General features: G+C 40.3%; 1 protein-coding gene across 1 annotated transcript in view; it reads left to right on the top strand.

The window, feature by feature from the left end:
• Nucleotides 1–17265, top strand: part of LOC124594011 (guanylate cyclase 32E-like) — a 491656-nt gene that overhangs the window by 338039 nt on the left and 136352 nt on the right. Inside the window, exon 19 of the mRNA XM_047132363.1 lies at nucleotides 10651–10841. Coding sequence (XP_046988319.1) covers nucleotides 10651–10841 — 191 coding nt within the window. The remainder of the gene's footprint in view (nucleotides 1–10650; nucleotides 10842–17265) is intronic.

The raw sequence follows: 17265 nt of genomic DNA, 5'->3' as shown, positions 1-17265 counted from the left end.
TAATTCTTGTATACTGATCGAAATTGAGATTTAGCCCATTTGTGGCTACCAGGTTCTTTAAGTGTGAAGAAAATTTGTCATCAGTCCTTACATCTATGTTGAAGTCAGCACATATAACCACTTTCTTGTACAGTTTCTCACATTTTAATTTATGTAGCAATGTATCAAACTTATCTAAGAATACAGAGCTTATATGGTACCCAGGGGTGCGATATATGCTGATAATTAGTGTGTTATACTCTTTAAGTTCTATACAACAACTTTCAAATGTGCCTTCTTCATTCAGATGGCTAAAATTCTGTCTGATATCATAGTCTACCGTGGAATGAACTAATATGCAAGAGCCTCCATACCCATTGGTCCTACAAAAGCTGGTAGCCAGTTTATAACCTGTAAGTTTATTTAGGAGACTGATATTTTCAGATTTTAGCCAATGTTCATTAAGGCATATTACTTTCACAGATTGTTTCACACTTTCTAGCAAAATTTCTATATCATAAAGCTTCCTGATCATTCCTTCAGACAGACCTCTTATGTTCAAGTGCATAACGAAATTACTACTGCATATATTATTAGGTAGAGGGTCTTTAAAACTAATTTGACTATAAAGTAACGGAACGTCCACCTGAGTGTTGACTACTTGTTCTGGATTCGTTGTATTGGGCCAAATTCGGATAGAACTGGCCCCCTTAGAAGAGTTAGTAATTCACATCACTCTTCTGGAGTAGTATGTATCACCACAGTCTCTATTTAAGTCATATGTTAGAACTGATGCTGCACCAGCCAATAGTTTTTTTCGCGTACTCAGTTAACACATTTAGGAGTAACATAGTTTCATGCTCCTCTAACTGCATCACCCTATGTGTTATTGGTAAACTTAAGTCTTAATATTAAACAGCTGTTAGAATGTCTTTATGGTAAACTTGTCATTCAAGTTAAATTTTTCACTGAGCTTAGAAAAGTTTGATACAAGTTGTAAGACTGAAATTGGGAGTGGCACCTTGGTGCTTGGTGTGCTGTATGGAAGTGCTGGGAAGCATAAATGTAAATTTGACATTTTTGTTCAACCCTGTAGTAGAATGTGAGGAACTTGGAATACTATCGACAAAGAGAACAATCTTAAAACAAATTTGTTTGTTTATCACAACACACCTTTATCTTTGGCAAAATGATCATTAAAAATTGTAGGTAACATCCAGCTACTTTTACTTTATCTCTAATGAACATGCAAGCCACTCCAAGGAAATTTCTTCAATGCCCTCAGATTTTGTTAATGTTGGATCAAAGAGTTTTTTATTTATAAAATCCTAACACATTTCTCTGAAATTAAGAGTATACCAATCCTCAGCAAACATAAAAAAAGCAAACAGTTTCATGAACATCAATGAAAGTATGGCTATACAATCAATTATGGAAAGGTTAGATTGCTATCTCACCAAAAAGGTACTACCCTGGACAAGCACAACAAAAAGACTGTTACACATTAAGCTTTTTGCAAAAGCCTTCGTCAGAAAATAAAAACACAGGCATTCACACAGGCAAGCACATCTCACACACACATGACTGCTATCTCTACTCAGGACAGACTGAACATGAAATGTGTTGAGTGGGAGCAACAATCCATAGAGGAGCAAGGCAGTGGGAGGGAGAGCAGGGTACAGATGGGGGAAGAGGAAATATTACTGTCTGGTGGAGTGTGCAGGGACTAGAGGGGCAGAAAAGGCTAACTGTTGCAGATTCTGGAGACTGTAAGGAAGGGAGGGCAGGGAGAGGTGGGGGAGGGGGGGGGGAGAAGAAGGAGCAGACAGGAGAGTAAATGAACGATCGGTGGCTGCATTGGCAGAGAACAGTACACAGAGTGAGGGGATGTGAGTTGGAAAAAGGTGATAGGACACATGGGGTGGAAACTGTTGAGTAGAAGATGTGGGGACAGTAGATTACCGTAGGTTGAGGCCTGGATGAATTTGAGAGCGGAGAATCTGTTTTAAGGATAACTCCCATCTCTGCAGTTCACAAAAGGTGGTGGTGCAGGGGAGGATCCAGATGGCCCCTCCCCTCCGTTGCCCAACCCCCGCAGCTCATGTCTCTGCACCAGTCTTGTCTGCCACATCTAGTCCCTGCATACTCCACCAGGCACCATTGTTTCCTCTTCTCCCACCTATACCCTGCTTTACCCTCACCCCCCCCCCCCTCCCCCCACTTTCCCTGACTATGAATTGTTGTTCCCTTTCAATGTATTTCAGTTACAGTCAGGTCCGAGCATGATACTGGTGACGTGTGTGAGGTGTACTTGCTTGTGCGAATGTGTGTGTGTGTTTTTCTTTCCTGATGAAGTCTTTGACTGAAAGCTTAATGTGTAACAGTCTTTTCATTGTATCTGTCTGCAAATCAATACCTGAATGTGTAACCTTTGACAATCATAATTGGCTTTGATCTTACTGTAAATTATTTTATAATAATTTTATACCAAGTATACCTGCACCGGCAGCTTGCCCAGGAGGGGTTATATTAAGGAAGCCAAACCAAAGTTTGTAACAATTGGATCAGCCTAAACAGGCACTCCTCCTTAGTGAGATCTACAAACAAAGTGTTAGATTTATCTTGAATCATAGCTTCAGAAAGTGCCAAGTGCTAATTGTTGTTGTTGTGAAATCTGATAGCTCAACACCTTATTTCCAGTCTTCCCAAAGCATCTGAGTGAGATTCAGTCCCTCACATCACATTGAGATTAATTAACCAATGAGACATTATTTATGTTTGCTACATTGTCATGACTCGTTCTCATAATTACAATATGAGGAAAAGATAGATTGCTACTCAACATAAACATGGCACATTGAATTGCAGACAGGCTTATTGGAAAGATGCTTACACATTAGAATTTGGCCATAGCCTTTTTCAGAAAAGGAAACACACACGTCCATTCACACAAGCAGGCACACTTCATGCATGCATGACCACCACCTCCGGCAGCGTGGACCAGAGTGCAAATGTAATGTAGAATGGAAGCAGCAATTTGGAAGGTGCGGGTAAGGGGACGGAGATGGATAGCAGGGTAAGGATAGGGGGAAGAAAAGAGCCCTGTCTGCCAGAGCATGAAGAGAATAGACTGCCAACAGGCATAGCATCGGGAAGCTGTGGGGCAGGGAAAGTGGGGAGTGGGGGGGGGGGGGGGGGGGGGGGGAGACCGAGAGCAAAGCAGAGCGGTGGGGAAGTGGCATGTTGGCAGAGGGTGGCAAACAAAATGTGTAAGGGGCAAGAATAGGGAGAATTTTCATAGGAAAAATGGGTTGGAAGCTGTTGGGTGGAGGATGTGGGGAGGTATGTTACCATAGGCTGAGGCTGGGATGATTTCGTGAGCAGAGAATGTGTTGTAAGGATAACATATTACTGCACAGATCAGAATATCTGGTTGTGGAGGGGAGGCTCCAGATGGCTTCGGTAGTGAAGCAGCTATTGAAATCAAGCATGCTGTGCCACAGGGTGGCCTACTTTGTTCTTTGCCACAGTTTGGCAGCAGCCATTCATCCTAGTGGACAGCTGGTTCGTAGTCATACCAACATAAAAAACTGTGCAACAACTGCCACAGAGCCAGTAGATGAGATGATAAGGGTGCCTTCACAGGTGGCTTGGCCTCTGATGGGGTTGCATAAGCCTGTGACAGGACTGGAATTGAAAGTGCTGGGTGGGTGGATTTGGCAGGTCTTGTATCTGGACCTTCCACATGGATATGATCACAGTTGCAAGGAGTTGGGTTTGGGAGCAGCATAGGGATGGACTAGGATTTTGTGGGGGGTTTTCGACAACTGTTCATCCCTTCCACACCAAAAATCCCTCCCATATGGCCTGGTCACCCAGAGATGGCATGTCTGCAGTGACAAGAAGTTCCTTGCACAGCATGCTGAGGGTCTCACCAAGGTCTGCAGAGACAGACTCTATCCTCCAGACCTAGTCTTCAAACGTGTCTCCCGTGCCATTTCCCCACACACCCCATATCCTCCCACCTCTCCCAAGAACCAGGTACAGAGGAGTGCTCCCTTTGTCACCTAATACTACTCTGAACCAGAACAACTGAACCACATTCTTCATCATTCCCTAAATGAGAGATGTCCTACCCAAGGTCTTTCCCACCTTCCTACAGTCATGTTCTGTCACCCACCCTACCTCTACAACTTCCTAGTCCATCCCTGTGCCACTGACAATCCCAACTCTTTGCCACTGGGATCATACCCCTGTGGAAGACCCAGGAGCAGGAGCCTGCTCAATCCACCCACCCAGCACTTCCTATTCCAGTCCTGTCACAGGCTTATCCTACCCCATCGGGCCAGGCCACCTGTGAAAGCAACCATGTCACATACCAGCTTTGCTGCAATCATTGCACAGCTCTTTATATCAGTATGACTACTAATCAGCTGTCCAGTAGGATGAATGGCCACTGCCAAACTGTGACCAAGAGCAAAGTACGTCCAACCTGTGGCATGGCATGCAACTGAACATAACATGCATGGTTTAAATGGCTGCTTCACTCCCCTTTCCATTGGACCCTCGTTGCTCCCAAAATTATCCTGTCCTCGCCTACAGTAACCTACTGTCCCAACACCCTCCACCCAACAGTTTTGACTTCCTTTGTCCTATCACCTCCTCCCTACTGTCACTCCTTCACCCTCTTTGTGTGCCACCCTCTGCCATGCATGTGCCTGTCTTACCCCTTTCTTGCCCCTCTCCTTTTTTGTTCCCTGTACCCCCTCCACTCCCCTTCCCACTTCCTGCCCCCAGCCTCCAGTTGCTGTACCTGTAGGCAGTCTAGTCCCTTCATGGTCTGCCAGAAAATTCTATTCTCTTCCTCATCTCCTTCCCTGCCCTCTCCAAATTGCTGCTTCCATTGTATGTGACAGTTGTATTCTAGTCTGAGCTGCTGGAATTGGTGGTCCTGTGTGCATGAATTGTGCTTGATTGTGTGACTGAATGTGTGTGTTTTTCCTTTTCTGAAGAAGGCTTTGGCCAAAAGCTAATATGTAAGTGTCTTTTCATTGAGCCTGTCTGCACCTCAATGAGTCATCTTTATGGCGAGTAGCCAACTATATTTTACTTATAGTGTTGATATTCTAATCTAGAGTTTCCATTGTTTGCTTTAGATCTCATAATTGATTTACTAAATCTCATAACATCCAGGATGTCAATAGTGTGCTCATTTTTAACATATCAATGTAAAACTTCTATCTTCATTCCTAGTTAATTTTTTTTTCATACAAGCTTCTTCAGCACCTGCTTTCCTTCTCCCTGCTATTATAGTAGAAAAACTCTCTCTGTCTTCTTCCCTCTCCCTCCCACCCCCCCCCCCCTCTCCTTCCCCTCTCTCCTCCTTTTGTCACCGCTCTCCCTTTGTCTCTTCCCTCCCTGTCTCCCTTCTTATCTCCACTTCCTCTATTTTCCTGTCCTACTCTAGTCTCTCTTTCTCTCTCTCTCTCTCTCTCTACCTTTTATGTGCTCTACCCTCTGAACTCCTTTTATCTTGTTGCGCAACAACTGAGTCATCTGCCAGAAGACCTATTCTACCACCCCTCCTCACCTCATGCATCTTTACCTACTCCCTTCCCATCTCTATCTGCCCAGGTCTATCAATAATCAACAGTCAGTCTCAGCACTGATACAGGTTTGTACATTTGGGTATCCATGTGGTTGTGTTTGTGAATGTGTGTACTTCTACTAGAGAAGAAAGAAGAGCTCAAAACCTAGTGTAGACACTGTGTTTTTGCATGTTTGTAAGTGCCACACATTAGTCAGCTATATGTGATTAATTGCATTTTCTTTATTTTATGTGTTATCCCATCCAGGAATTTCTGTTGTTTTTATAATATTAAATTCCTAGTAATCAGTTGCTGAAACATTCATAACCAAGTGCCAGAGTTTACAGCAATCCTAAAAAGTGGTGGAGCTCACATTTACTAGGTATAGAAGGCTGGCTAAAAGCCTAAATTGATAGCAGTGAGATTTTCAGAGTAAATCTAAGTGTACATCAAAATGATGGGCAGATGGGGAAAAGAGGTAGCGTATTTTGCTTTTATAAAATGAAAAAGATGCTGAAATGTAGCCCTTAAACTTCAAAATAAATGAGGTTCACTGTGCTTCAGAATATGACTCATTTCATTATTAATGAATTTTTCAACTGATAATGAAGCCAAAACATTTAAGTGATATTCCAGTTTTAAATGCTAGTTAATTTAACACTTCAATTACGTGTTTTCCTGTAACTCAGAAAATAATGCAGATATCCAGAACTGCCCCTTGAGTTGATGTTTGTGCGTTAAATTTTAAGTTTATAAATCTGAGATTTATAGCTGTTGTTCACAATGGCTCAAAAATATATGAAATAAAATAAAATATCTTGGAAAATATGAAATTAAGCCAAATTTAATGTTATTTGATTTCACAAAGCTCTACAGTGGATGATATAAAAACTTATTATGTCATATTCTCCCAAGCAAGCAACATGCCATGTTTAGCATGGGCTACTACACATTGTCCTGGGAAGTCCCATTCACATGTGCATAAGGGTAATTAACGTCTCTGTAGTACATGGGAGAATGCACTTGCTTCCCTAGAAGTTATTCAGCTGACCAAAAACAATGACTAGTAGAGGCACCTAATAAGGAAGTCTGCCAGTACTGGCCCTCCATCCTGAAGAAAGTAATTATATTTATTTTTGTGCCTCCCTCATATATTTAATCAAGATAGACACTGTTAATCGAATTAAATATAGATGAGTATGAACTATCCAACTATGTGTGAACTATATGCTATAATGTCAACTTGTGCCAAGTTCAACTGTGTGCCAGACTGGGAGCCATACACAGATCCCAACAGTGTTGTATTTTAAAATTTCTAGCACATTCCCTGGCACACAGTTTTAGTCTCTCACAAACAGTCTTATTTTATGTAGTTGCTATAAGTTTATGCAGCTTATTTAACACCATATATATTAACAGTCACAGGAATTAATATTAACAGGTACATTTCAGTCATTAAATTTTGTCAAGTTCTGTCACAAATCCCACAGATCCTTTAATGTTTTGAAACAGCATGTTTTGCTGTGAATTTTTAGCCTGGATATATCCAACATACAAAATTTGTTGCAAGAGTGTTCACTGGAGGGGAAAAATGTGATTGTAGCAAAGGACTTGGAAAAGCAGTTGAACGGAATGGACAGTGTCTTGAAAGGAGGATATAAGATGAACATCAACAAAAGCAAAACGAGGATAATGGAATGTAGTCGAATTCAGTCATGTGATGCTGAGGGAATTAGATTACGAAATGAGACACTTAAAGTAGTAAAGTTGTTTTGCTATTTGGGGAGAAAAATAACTGGTGATGGTCGAAGTAGAGAGGATATAAAATGTAGACTGGCAATGGCAAGGAAAGCGTTTCTCAAGAAGAGAAATTTGTTAACATCGAGTATAGACTTAAGTGTCAGGAAGTCGTTTCTGAAAGTATTTGTATGGAGTGTAGCCATGTATGGAAGTGAAACATGGATGATAAAAAGTTTGGACAAGAAGAGAATAGAGGCATTCAAAATGTGGTGCTACAGAAGAATGCTGAAGATTAGGTGGGTAGATCACATAACTAATGTGGAGGTATTGAATAGGATTGGGGAGAAGAGGAGTTTGTGGCACAACTTGACTAGAAGAAGGGATTGGTTGGTAGGACATGTTCTGAAGCATCAAGGGATCACCAATTTAGTACTGGAGGGCAGCGTGGAGGGTAAAAATTGCAAAGGGAGACCAAGAGATGAATACATTAAGCAGAGTCAGAAGGATGTAGGCTGCAGTACGTACTTGGAGATGAAGAAGCTTGCACAGGATAGAGTAGCATGGAGAGCTGCATAAAACCAGTCTTAGGACTGAAGACCACAACAACAAAAACAACAACAACAACAACAACAACATGACTTTCAAACAATGGCAAATCCAGGATATTGTTTGTTATGACTTTTGTCATGTCTGAAATGTGATACATTGAAACTTAAATTAACATTAATAGTGTCATACACCTGAACAACAATCACTCATAGCTAACTGATGTATGGCACATAGAAATGTGCAACAGAAAATGTGGTATCCCACCTAATGGGCTTACAATTAAAATTGCTGTCTTTGGGCTGTCACCAGAGCCTCTGTCCTAATGCAAGAATCTTCACCTTTTCCAGATTCATCAGTTCCTCACCTGCAACAACCTGGTCCTTCATAATCATACAATCCAAGCACAAACCATACTTGAAAGTCTCTACTCTTTTCATAAAATCCTTTTATTCTTTGACCACAACTTCCTGAATGATATCACTGCAATGGGAACTCTTGCCCTTCAGTGGTTGAAACACCATTCCCAGCACCATTTGAGGAAATTGACCAAGCTAGTGCTGTCCTGTGCATGCATGGATTTACCTATAGACCAGATAATGTGTACCACTCTTCTCTGACACCTACGTTAACCTGTCGTGGTTTCCCTGACCATGCCTTGCTCACTTATTACACTTTTCACATATCCAAAAACTTCCTCCAAACTCCATGAAATACACTGCTCCAGAATGCCCATCCCATACTGTCATCAACCTTTCTGCTAAATCTCTGACTCCTGCAGAAGTCTCAGCAGTTACTAAAGGTACAAAAGGTCTCACATTTAGCCCACAACCTAAGTTCAACCATGCTGAGCTTGTAAAGAACCTTGTTTCCTTTACTTGTTCTCTACAGCGGAAACACTTCTTTGCCACATATGCTATTGACAACAGCCAACCAAAACCCCCACATAGAACCTTTTCTAAAACAGTTCCAAGCTCTCTGCAACCATTATCATCCTACCCATTCACCCAGTCATCTCCTGACTATGTTTCTGGAATTCCTCATTGCTGATCTGGCCATGAAATGCTTCCTTTCCCAAAGTCCTCCTGATACCAGAACCAGAGCCTCTTTTTTAACAATCATAACTAACCACATCCTGACCCACAATTATTTCACTTTCGAAGGCTAGATTTATAAAATAATCTATGGTAGTGCCATGGGTACTCACAGGGCATCATCCAGTTCCAACATTTTTAGGAGCCATCTGGTGAAACTCTTCCTATCCAGTCAACCACGTAAAACTCCTCATCTGTTTCAGATTCATTGATGACATTTTCATGATTTGGACTCAGACAACCTTTGCTCTTTCTTCATAACCTCAACACCCACTCCCAAATCTCCTTCATCTGATCTTTCTCAACTCAACAAGCCACCTTCCTAGATGTTGCTTTCCACCTCTCAGATGGCTCCAAATACATTTCTTCATACTGAGTGCATCAACTACCAACAGCACCTCAAATTTGACAGCTGTCACCCATTCCATGCCAAGAATGTCTCTTCCTACAGCCTCGCCACCCATGGATGTTGCATCTACAGTGCAAAGTAGAAATTGTCGAAATATGCTGATGCCCTTACCAAAGCCTTTATTGGCAGATGGTATCCTATCCAATTAATCCATAAACAGATCTCCTGAGCTACCTTCCTTCTCTGACACCAGTAAACCTGTTGACCAGTCACTGACCAGTACTCCTCTGATGACCCAGTATCATGCTGGCTTGAAAAGCTCAGTCAAATCCATCACCAGGCCTTTGAGTATTTTTTGTAACGCCCTGAGACATCCTACCTAAAATCATACCCACATCACTCAGAGTAGCATTCTGCCACCCAAACAACCTGCAGAATATCCTTCTCTGTCCCTCTTCCAATCATCCTCCTATACCTGCACCCCATGGGTCATTCCCTTGTTGTCAACTTAGTTGCAAGACCTGTCCCATACACCCACCCACCACCTCCTCCCACAGTCCAGTCACAGGCATTGTCTACTCTATAAAAGGCAGGACATGTGTGAAAGATAGTTACTTGTAATGCCCACATAGAATGCTGAGCAGTAATTGCAGCATAGCTTAATATGACATGCTACACTATGCTGCAGTTATTATGAAGCATTTGACATGGGCATTAAAATAACCAATTGTGTGAGTGGCCAAACTGTGGCAAACCCCACACTTGACCATTCGGTTATTGAACACGCTGCGCACCACATCACAAATGACTTCAACAGCTGCTTTATTATGTGAGTCATCCTGTTACTCCCTTCCAGCACAAGTTTCTCGGAACTATGCAGGTGGGAATTGTCTCTCCAGCATATCCTGCACTCTTACAATTTCTGTAGCCTAAGCCTCCACTAACCTGTTTGCCATTGCCTCACCTTACTACCTTTTCCCTTTCTTCTCATGTCCATGCTGCTCTTTCTCCATCCAGATCATGTACTACCTACCCCTCCTCATGTCTGTGTGGTCAGGCAACTGCTCTTACTAATCAATAATCAACAGTCAGTCTCGCTGCTGCTTCCGCATGTGCCTTTGGAGGTCTATGTGGTTTTGTGAATGTGTGTACTTTTACTAGTGAAAGAGCAAGAGCTTGAAAGCTGGTGTAAATACTGTTCACTGTTGTGTGTTTCTATGCACCACACATCAGTCGTCTATAGGTGAGTGGTTACCTTTCCTTTATTTTACACATTATTCAGTTGAGAAATTTTCATTGTTGTTGAACAACAATCATTTGCACATACAGTAAGATAACATAATAATTCCTACAGGGCATTGTGTAGCAGGAGTTGTTGGTTTAAAAATGCCTCGGTACTGTCTGTTTGGAGACACAGTAAATACAGCTTCTCGAATGGAGTCAACAGGAGAAGCTTTCAGAATACATATCTCAGAAGCCACAAAGTGTCTTCTGGATATATTGGGAGGTTATCACAGTGAAGAACGTGGTATGACACACATAAAGGTAAGCCGACAATTTATTTGCTTCACATTCTTGAAATAGCTCGTGTTAATGGACTTTCTAGGAAGCAGTACTTAAATTATTTGTGGGTGTGGAAGGGCATATGGCAAGCATGAAATCAGTCTTTTGTAGTATAAATTAATCAAACAAATTGTATGCAAAATTTTCTATATGTCTAAGAACATAAGAAACCTGCATGTGTGTGTGAAATTTAATTTATTGCTATCTACCATGTGTTGGAAATAGTAAATGATCACTGGAAAAGTTCTGAACAGATTTTCAATAGTTTCCAAAAAACTTATGCAAAACATTTACAAGGGCAGGTGAAGACTGGGTATATGGAGGACAAATCAGCATTCACATTGAAGATGACATTTTGAATGAACAGTTCCATAAAAAATGAGATATCTTACTAAGTTAGATTATTTACTTTTATTCAGGGTGATATCCATTAACTGTGCTGTATATTATTCAACTGTTTAATATGTAGTGCATGTACTGGATAGAATTTTTACTGATAGCAAAAATATCCATTAATATTCATACTGGTTAAATCCTCATGCAGCATTAGGGCTTGAGGATTGTAACTTGCTGATCATAGGCATTAATATTTCAATTCAACTCCACATTGGGGATGAAGGAAATGTGAAGAGTTTGAATTTTCTAGTGACATGATGCTCAAAAGTGTGCTCTGTGGCTCTGCAAGGCTTCTGTGAAGGCTCTACCACAATAATATCATCCTAAAGAACAAAGCACACCACGTTTTGCCACACACTGGAAAAACAGTTCATAAATATCATATCATTGTCAGTTTTGTAAAAGTTATTTTTTCTCTCAGTGCATAATAGTTAAAAATGAGACAACAAGCAGCATAATAAATATACAACAATGCTGTGATCAGAAACTGCAAATAAAAGAATTTAACTATAAGTAGGCACGTGGCGACACAATACTTGTCACTCTCTCTCTCTCTCTCTCTCTCTCTCTGACACACACACACACACACACACACACACACACACACACACACACACTCTGCCTCATCTACACACACCACGAACATCCCACAATACTTTCTCCACCTCTCTCTCATCCACATACAGTTGGAACCTGGAACCACATTGAAGGCATTTTCGTTTCGCTATCTAGAAGTAAAAATCTGTGAAGTATGCAATCCAAACAGTTAATGAAAAAACTGTGGAGGCATTCAGTCAACTACTGCGCTTCACAAGCCAATGAAATACACACTCTCACTGAGAAATGAATAAAACCATGTGGGATAGACATAAAACAATATATGTTCATAGAAAAGTCTGTAAAGCATCTTTCTATAGTGCTGCTTTCAAATCACACTTTCGCATTGAATTAACGATCTTGTGGACAATATCAGGCAAAAACTAGTTGGTCACCTTCAACACAACAGATTCGTCTTGTAAATGGATGGGCCGACTGATGTTGCTGGACTGGCCATTTTTCTAATAATTGTACAATATGTACAGGAACATTCACTAAAAAAGACTTGCTTTTGTGTGAATTAATAATAATGTATGCACGTCACTCTCAACTAACACTACCAGAAAATAAATTTTTAACATGATTAACATTTTTTTTTAGAACTAGAAAATTTTTTAACACTGAATGTGTTTGCTAGTGAGACAACAGAATTACCAAACAAAATATTTGAAGAATTGGTCCAATATTTCAATGATATGTGTGCACCTTTTGAGACGTAGTTTTCTTAAGAGTGGAAGACAAAACTGAAAATGAATTCATGGGTTCAGAATTCTTATGTACCAAATTTGTAGAAGCTAGAAAATGTGTGAGTTGTTCAAAAGAAAAAGTATGAAACAACACTGTGGGTATAATTGAAATCTTTATTCAAAAGTAATCACCAGAGACAAGCACAGCTATCTCCCTGTTTCACAAGCCGTACGATTCCCTTTTCCTCGAATTCCTGTGGCTGTGACAGGAACCAGTCCTCCACTGTCTCCTTCAGTTCATTTTCTGAGTTGAACTGTTTTCCTTTGAGATGTCTTTTTAGAGGACCAAACATATAGAAATCACTGGGTGACATGGCCAGGCTGTAGGGCAGATGCTCAAGCTGTTTCCATTAGAACTTGGCCATTACACTTTGTGTGACCATGGAGATGTGTGGATGCATGTTGTCATGGAGCAGAATTACTCCCTCCGTGAGCAGTCCAGGCAGTTTGCTCTTGATGCATTTGTGTAGGGCACAGAGTGTCTCATACTACATGTCACTGATAATGGTTTTTCTGTGCTCAAGGACTTCAATTAATACTGGGCCTTTGATGTCAGAAAGATGGTAAGCATCACCTTGCCTGCTGAGGGCACAGCTTTGAATTCTTTAGGGGGAGGTGATGATGCATGCTTCCATTGCATGCTCTCTCACTTTGTCTCAAACAACACGTATTTCTGTGTTCACCCCATATGCTATTCCTTTTGTGGCTCACTAAGCTTCTTCGAAACCCACTGCATGCGCACTTGGTAACTCAAACTATCATGTACAATTGTTTACAATTGCCCCATTATTACTGCCAACATTTGCATTGTGACAAGCAAATGAGATTGGCTATGATTATTTTGTCTGCCTGGCATGGTCTCAGGTTATCACTGAAAACACCCCTGCCTTTACGAAAATGGGCACTGCACTTTCTCCTCCAAAAAACAACTACCATCCAGTGAGGAATGTTGGCCAGTTTAACCACTACTGCCATCAGAAATCTGAAAACACCTTGCTACTCCTCAATCATTGAAATTTTGCAGTGTGAACACATCACTGCTGTGTCAAATGTATGGAACACACAACCGCCAACTTCTCTCATGCATAATGTGTCCATGCATGCACACGACCACTTCTTACACTACATTTGTGTTTCTAGATGTGTCAACACATCATCCCAAACCAGCATGTGGAAATTTCAACCAATTAGATCATTATGACACATTGTACCTTTTCATTTGAACCCTCCTTATATATCAGAAAAAACCTATGAATTGTTATTAGAAATGATATCATATCAAGCATAGAACCATCCTTCAAAACAATGTCACTTGATAATTTTTGGTGTATGGTTTTTGATGAATATTCCCAACTTGCTACACTGGACCTGACTGTTTTTATCCCATTCCTGACATCATACTTGTGTGATAATGGACTCTTAGCATATGCAGCTACAAAGACAAAATAGCACAACAGACTGGATGCTGAACCTGACAGGTACCTTCGACTCTATTCTTATGACCCTGTTCCATATTTATATATTTTGATCATTTGTTCTACAGAACAGAATTCTGTAACCAAGAATAAAGTGTTTGTTCAAATAGTACATAACTAAAACAAAAAGCCATTAGCTCTTACATACTGATGACAGGACTATTGGGTGTAATATGCTGATGCGATTCTGTCTGCTAGTTATTTTTGTATGTTAACACCTTTTCAAATGCCAATCGACATTCATTTGCAGACTTTTGTATTGGTTATACAACCTGTGCTGTATTGAATATGCAGAAAGGAAGATTAGAATGAGTGTAAGTAATTTCAGGGTTTAATGTCCTGTTGCTAATAAATTCGTTAGACAGAAATATTAGGAAAGGGATAAATTGTTACTCACCCACTGAGTTGCAGACAGGCACAATGAAAAGACTGTTACACACTATAGCTTTTGGCCAAAGCCATCTTCAGCAAAGGAAACAGACACACATTCACACAAGCAAGCAAACCTCATGCACACATGCATGTGTGTGAGTGAGGTGTGCTTGTGTGCAGTCTTTTTATTATGCCTGCCTGCAACTCAGTGGGTCACCTTTATACTGAGTAGCATTCTATCCTTTTCTTAATATTGTTGATATTCCAACCTGGAGTTTCGAATGTTTGAATTCATTAAACAGATCACTAATAGTGAGGGAAGAATACAGGAGGAAATCTTTCCTTCTCGAAGAAACCATTTGGCATTTGACTTAAATGATGGGAAAGTTAAAGCAAAACCTCTCATCACTAGAAAGGCCATTAGAGATTGAGTATATATATAATGTTTAGTAAGTTTTGTAACCATTAATTTAGCATGAGTTGACCTTGTAGTGTTATATCACATTGCCATAATTGGCATTTTAATTTTCTGACAATTGTAAATAGTAAACAGCTAATAATGATCCAGTCATAGATCAGAGAGGTGTACACCCACTAAGATGTAGTCAGGAATGAAAAGAGCTGTGGGCCTGCAATTAATATACAGTAGTCATGTTCAGAAAAAGAAATGATATCAGTTTCTTTGCTCAGAGAGAGAGAGGGGGGGGACACCAGATGGTGAGGATTGCCAGGGGGATGAGAAAAGATAACTCCGGTAGCCCCAGACCCAGCTTGTAGGAGAAGGGAAATGCAAAGGTAAAGAAGACTAAGACATTTAGCTTCTGCTCTGATAATGACTCAGAACAGAAGAAAGACATCTATCGCAGCAATGGTTCTGAAAACCCTCAGTCTCAGGAGTTAGCATAATTTGATTGACGAGGCAGCTTTCCTGATGGTGATTCTGCCTGTTCTGGTGTGAACTGGTCAATAGATGGAAAAGTGACCTCTTTATAAAGTCAAATAACAAAAATTTCTCACTTCTGGAGCCTGGGGGCCTTGTATACCTCCTCTCCTCTCTCATGGGTGAATCTGACAACCTCAGTGGGACCTTAAGTCTAGGGGTAACAATATTTTATTTTTGCTTTACAATCCAAAAGGTGAGTACAACTGTTACAGCACTGTTTGCTGACTACAGTTAGCACCTCAGTACTGAAATGGTGGTGGCATTGCAGAAGTTGCTAAATGAAACTGGTTTCAGAGAAAATTGTAAGGAGTAAAAGCAGCTGAAATACTTGGTTGACAAGGTTTAGAGCATAACATGTAAATAATCAATGCATGTTTACAGGACGTTTTTTTAAGATTAAAGGAGAATGTGAATGATTGAGCATTATTGGAGGAGATGATGGATCTGGTGTGATTTGTAGTAGAATAAGGGCTATGTGTTGTTGAAAGACCACCTCATCATTTATAGATGACATAGGTACGCAGTGTCCAACGTCCTTATGAAATGACTGAAATCACAGACCAGAATTTTGAAACACATGTGTTTGTTTTAACTGTGATCAGGGAGGAGTGAATCATTGTAAGTAAAATTTATTTTGATTTTGTTAGCACCCCCTACTATGTCCTTTAAGCACAAATTAACTATTTAACTGACCAAAGAAAATTTGCAAAACTGAAAACATATTAATGTGCAGAAGGTATCATGCCATCTACTTCTTTAAATCCTTGAGGACATCAACCCTAATGATACATGAAATTAAATTTCAAACAGCTCTCCTGCCTCAGGCAGAGTTTTAAGAGGAATATTAGGTCTTTGTCCTCATGCTCTCTTAATGCAAGTGAGATAATTTTGAATGAAGTCTTCTACATCTTTCATTGTGGCTGCCAATAATGGTGTGCAACATGCATGGCCTTTTTCCCATTTGACATACCCACATGTTATTATGATATTGTTGCAGTATGCACTTGCAGATAGCCTATGGAACTACTAACTGTTCTCCAAGAAGGGTTTTGTTATATAAAACGTCATCTGTTGTAATAAAATGTGGCAAGGTAGCCTGTTTCTAACATTTGTTATCAGATTTCTGTGCCTTTTTAATTCATCAGTAAGCATGTCTTTGGCTTGCAGGATCTTAATTTTCTGCTCAAGGCATCCGCATTGTGATTTAACCTGCCAGGCTTCTGTTTGACTGTGTTGTCATATGCACTGAATTTTTAAGGCCAACCTAACAAGTCTGCTGCTGGCATCTTTTAAACTCAGTAACCATTGTAGAGCCACATCGTTGTTAGTTATTGTGAACTGTTATCCATATAGATAACACTACAAATAAAGAGTGTTAAAAACAAGTGTCAGAAGTTCCTTTTCTGTGATGCTATAGTTTTGCTCACATTGACTCAGCAGACGTTGTGTGTAATCAATTGGTTTTTTCTTGTTTTCTTGTATATGACTCAAAATGCAGGTGACAGCAATGTTGCTAGCACCACATGACAAGATAAAAGGTAGTGCAAAAACCATATCATGCAAGACAGGTGAACTTGTAATAATTGTTTTCAGTTTTAACATGGCACTCACAGTCTGCTGTCTAGACAAAAGGAGTTCCCTTCTTGACTAATTTTGTGACAGCTTTCATGGTGGCTGCATAGTTCTCCATGACATAACAATGGTAATTTGTTAATCTGAGAAATGATTGTGATCCTTCAACAGTCCTTGATGTTAGAAAATGATCCACTATGTCCATTAACCCCAGATCTGGACCTACACTAACTGCCAAAATTACATGGCCCCGATAGTGCACTTTTGATTTTGCAAAACTGCACTTTTCTAATTTCAAATTTAAA

The sequence above is a fragment of the Schistocerca americana genome, chromosome 2, assembly GCF_021461395.2.
Source record: "Schistocerca americana isolate TAMUIC-IGC-003095 chromosome 2, iqSchAmer2.1, whole genome shotgun sequence".
NCBI lineage: Eukaryota > Metazoa > Arthropoda > Insecta > Orthoptera > Acrididae > Schistocerca > Schistocerca americana.
The sequence above is the reverse complement of the archived record's forward strand: the minus strand, read 5'-3'. Positions and strand labels throughout refer to the sequence as shown.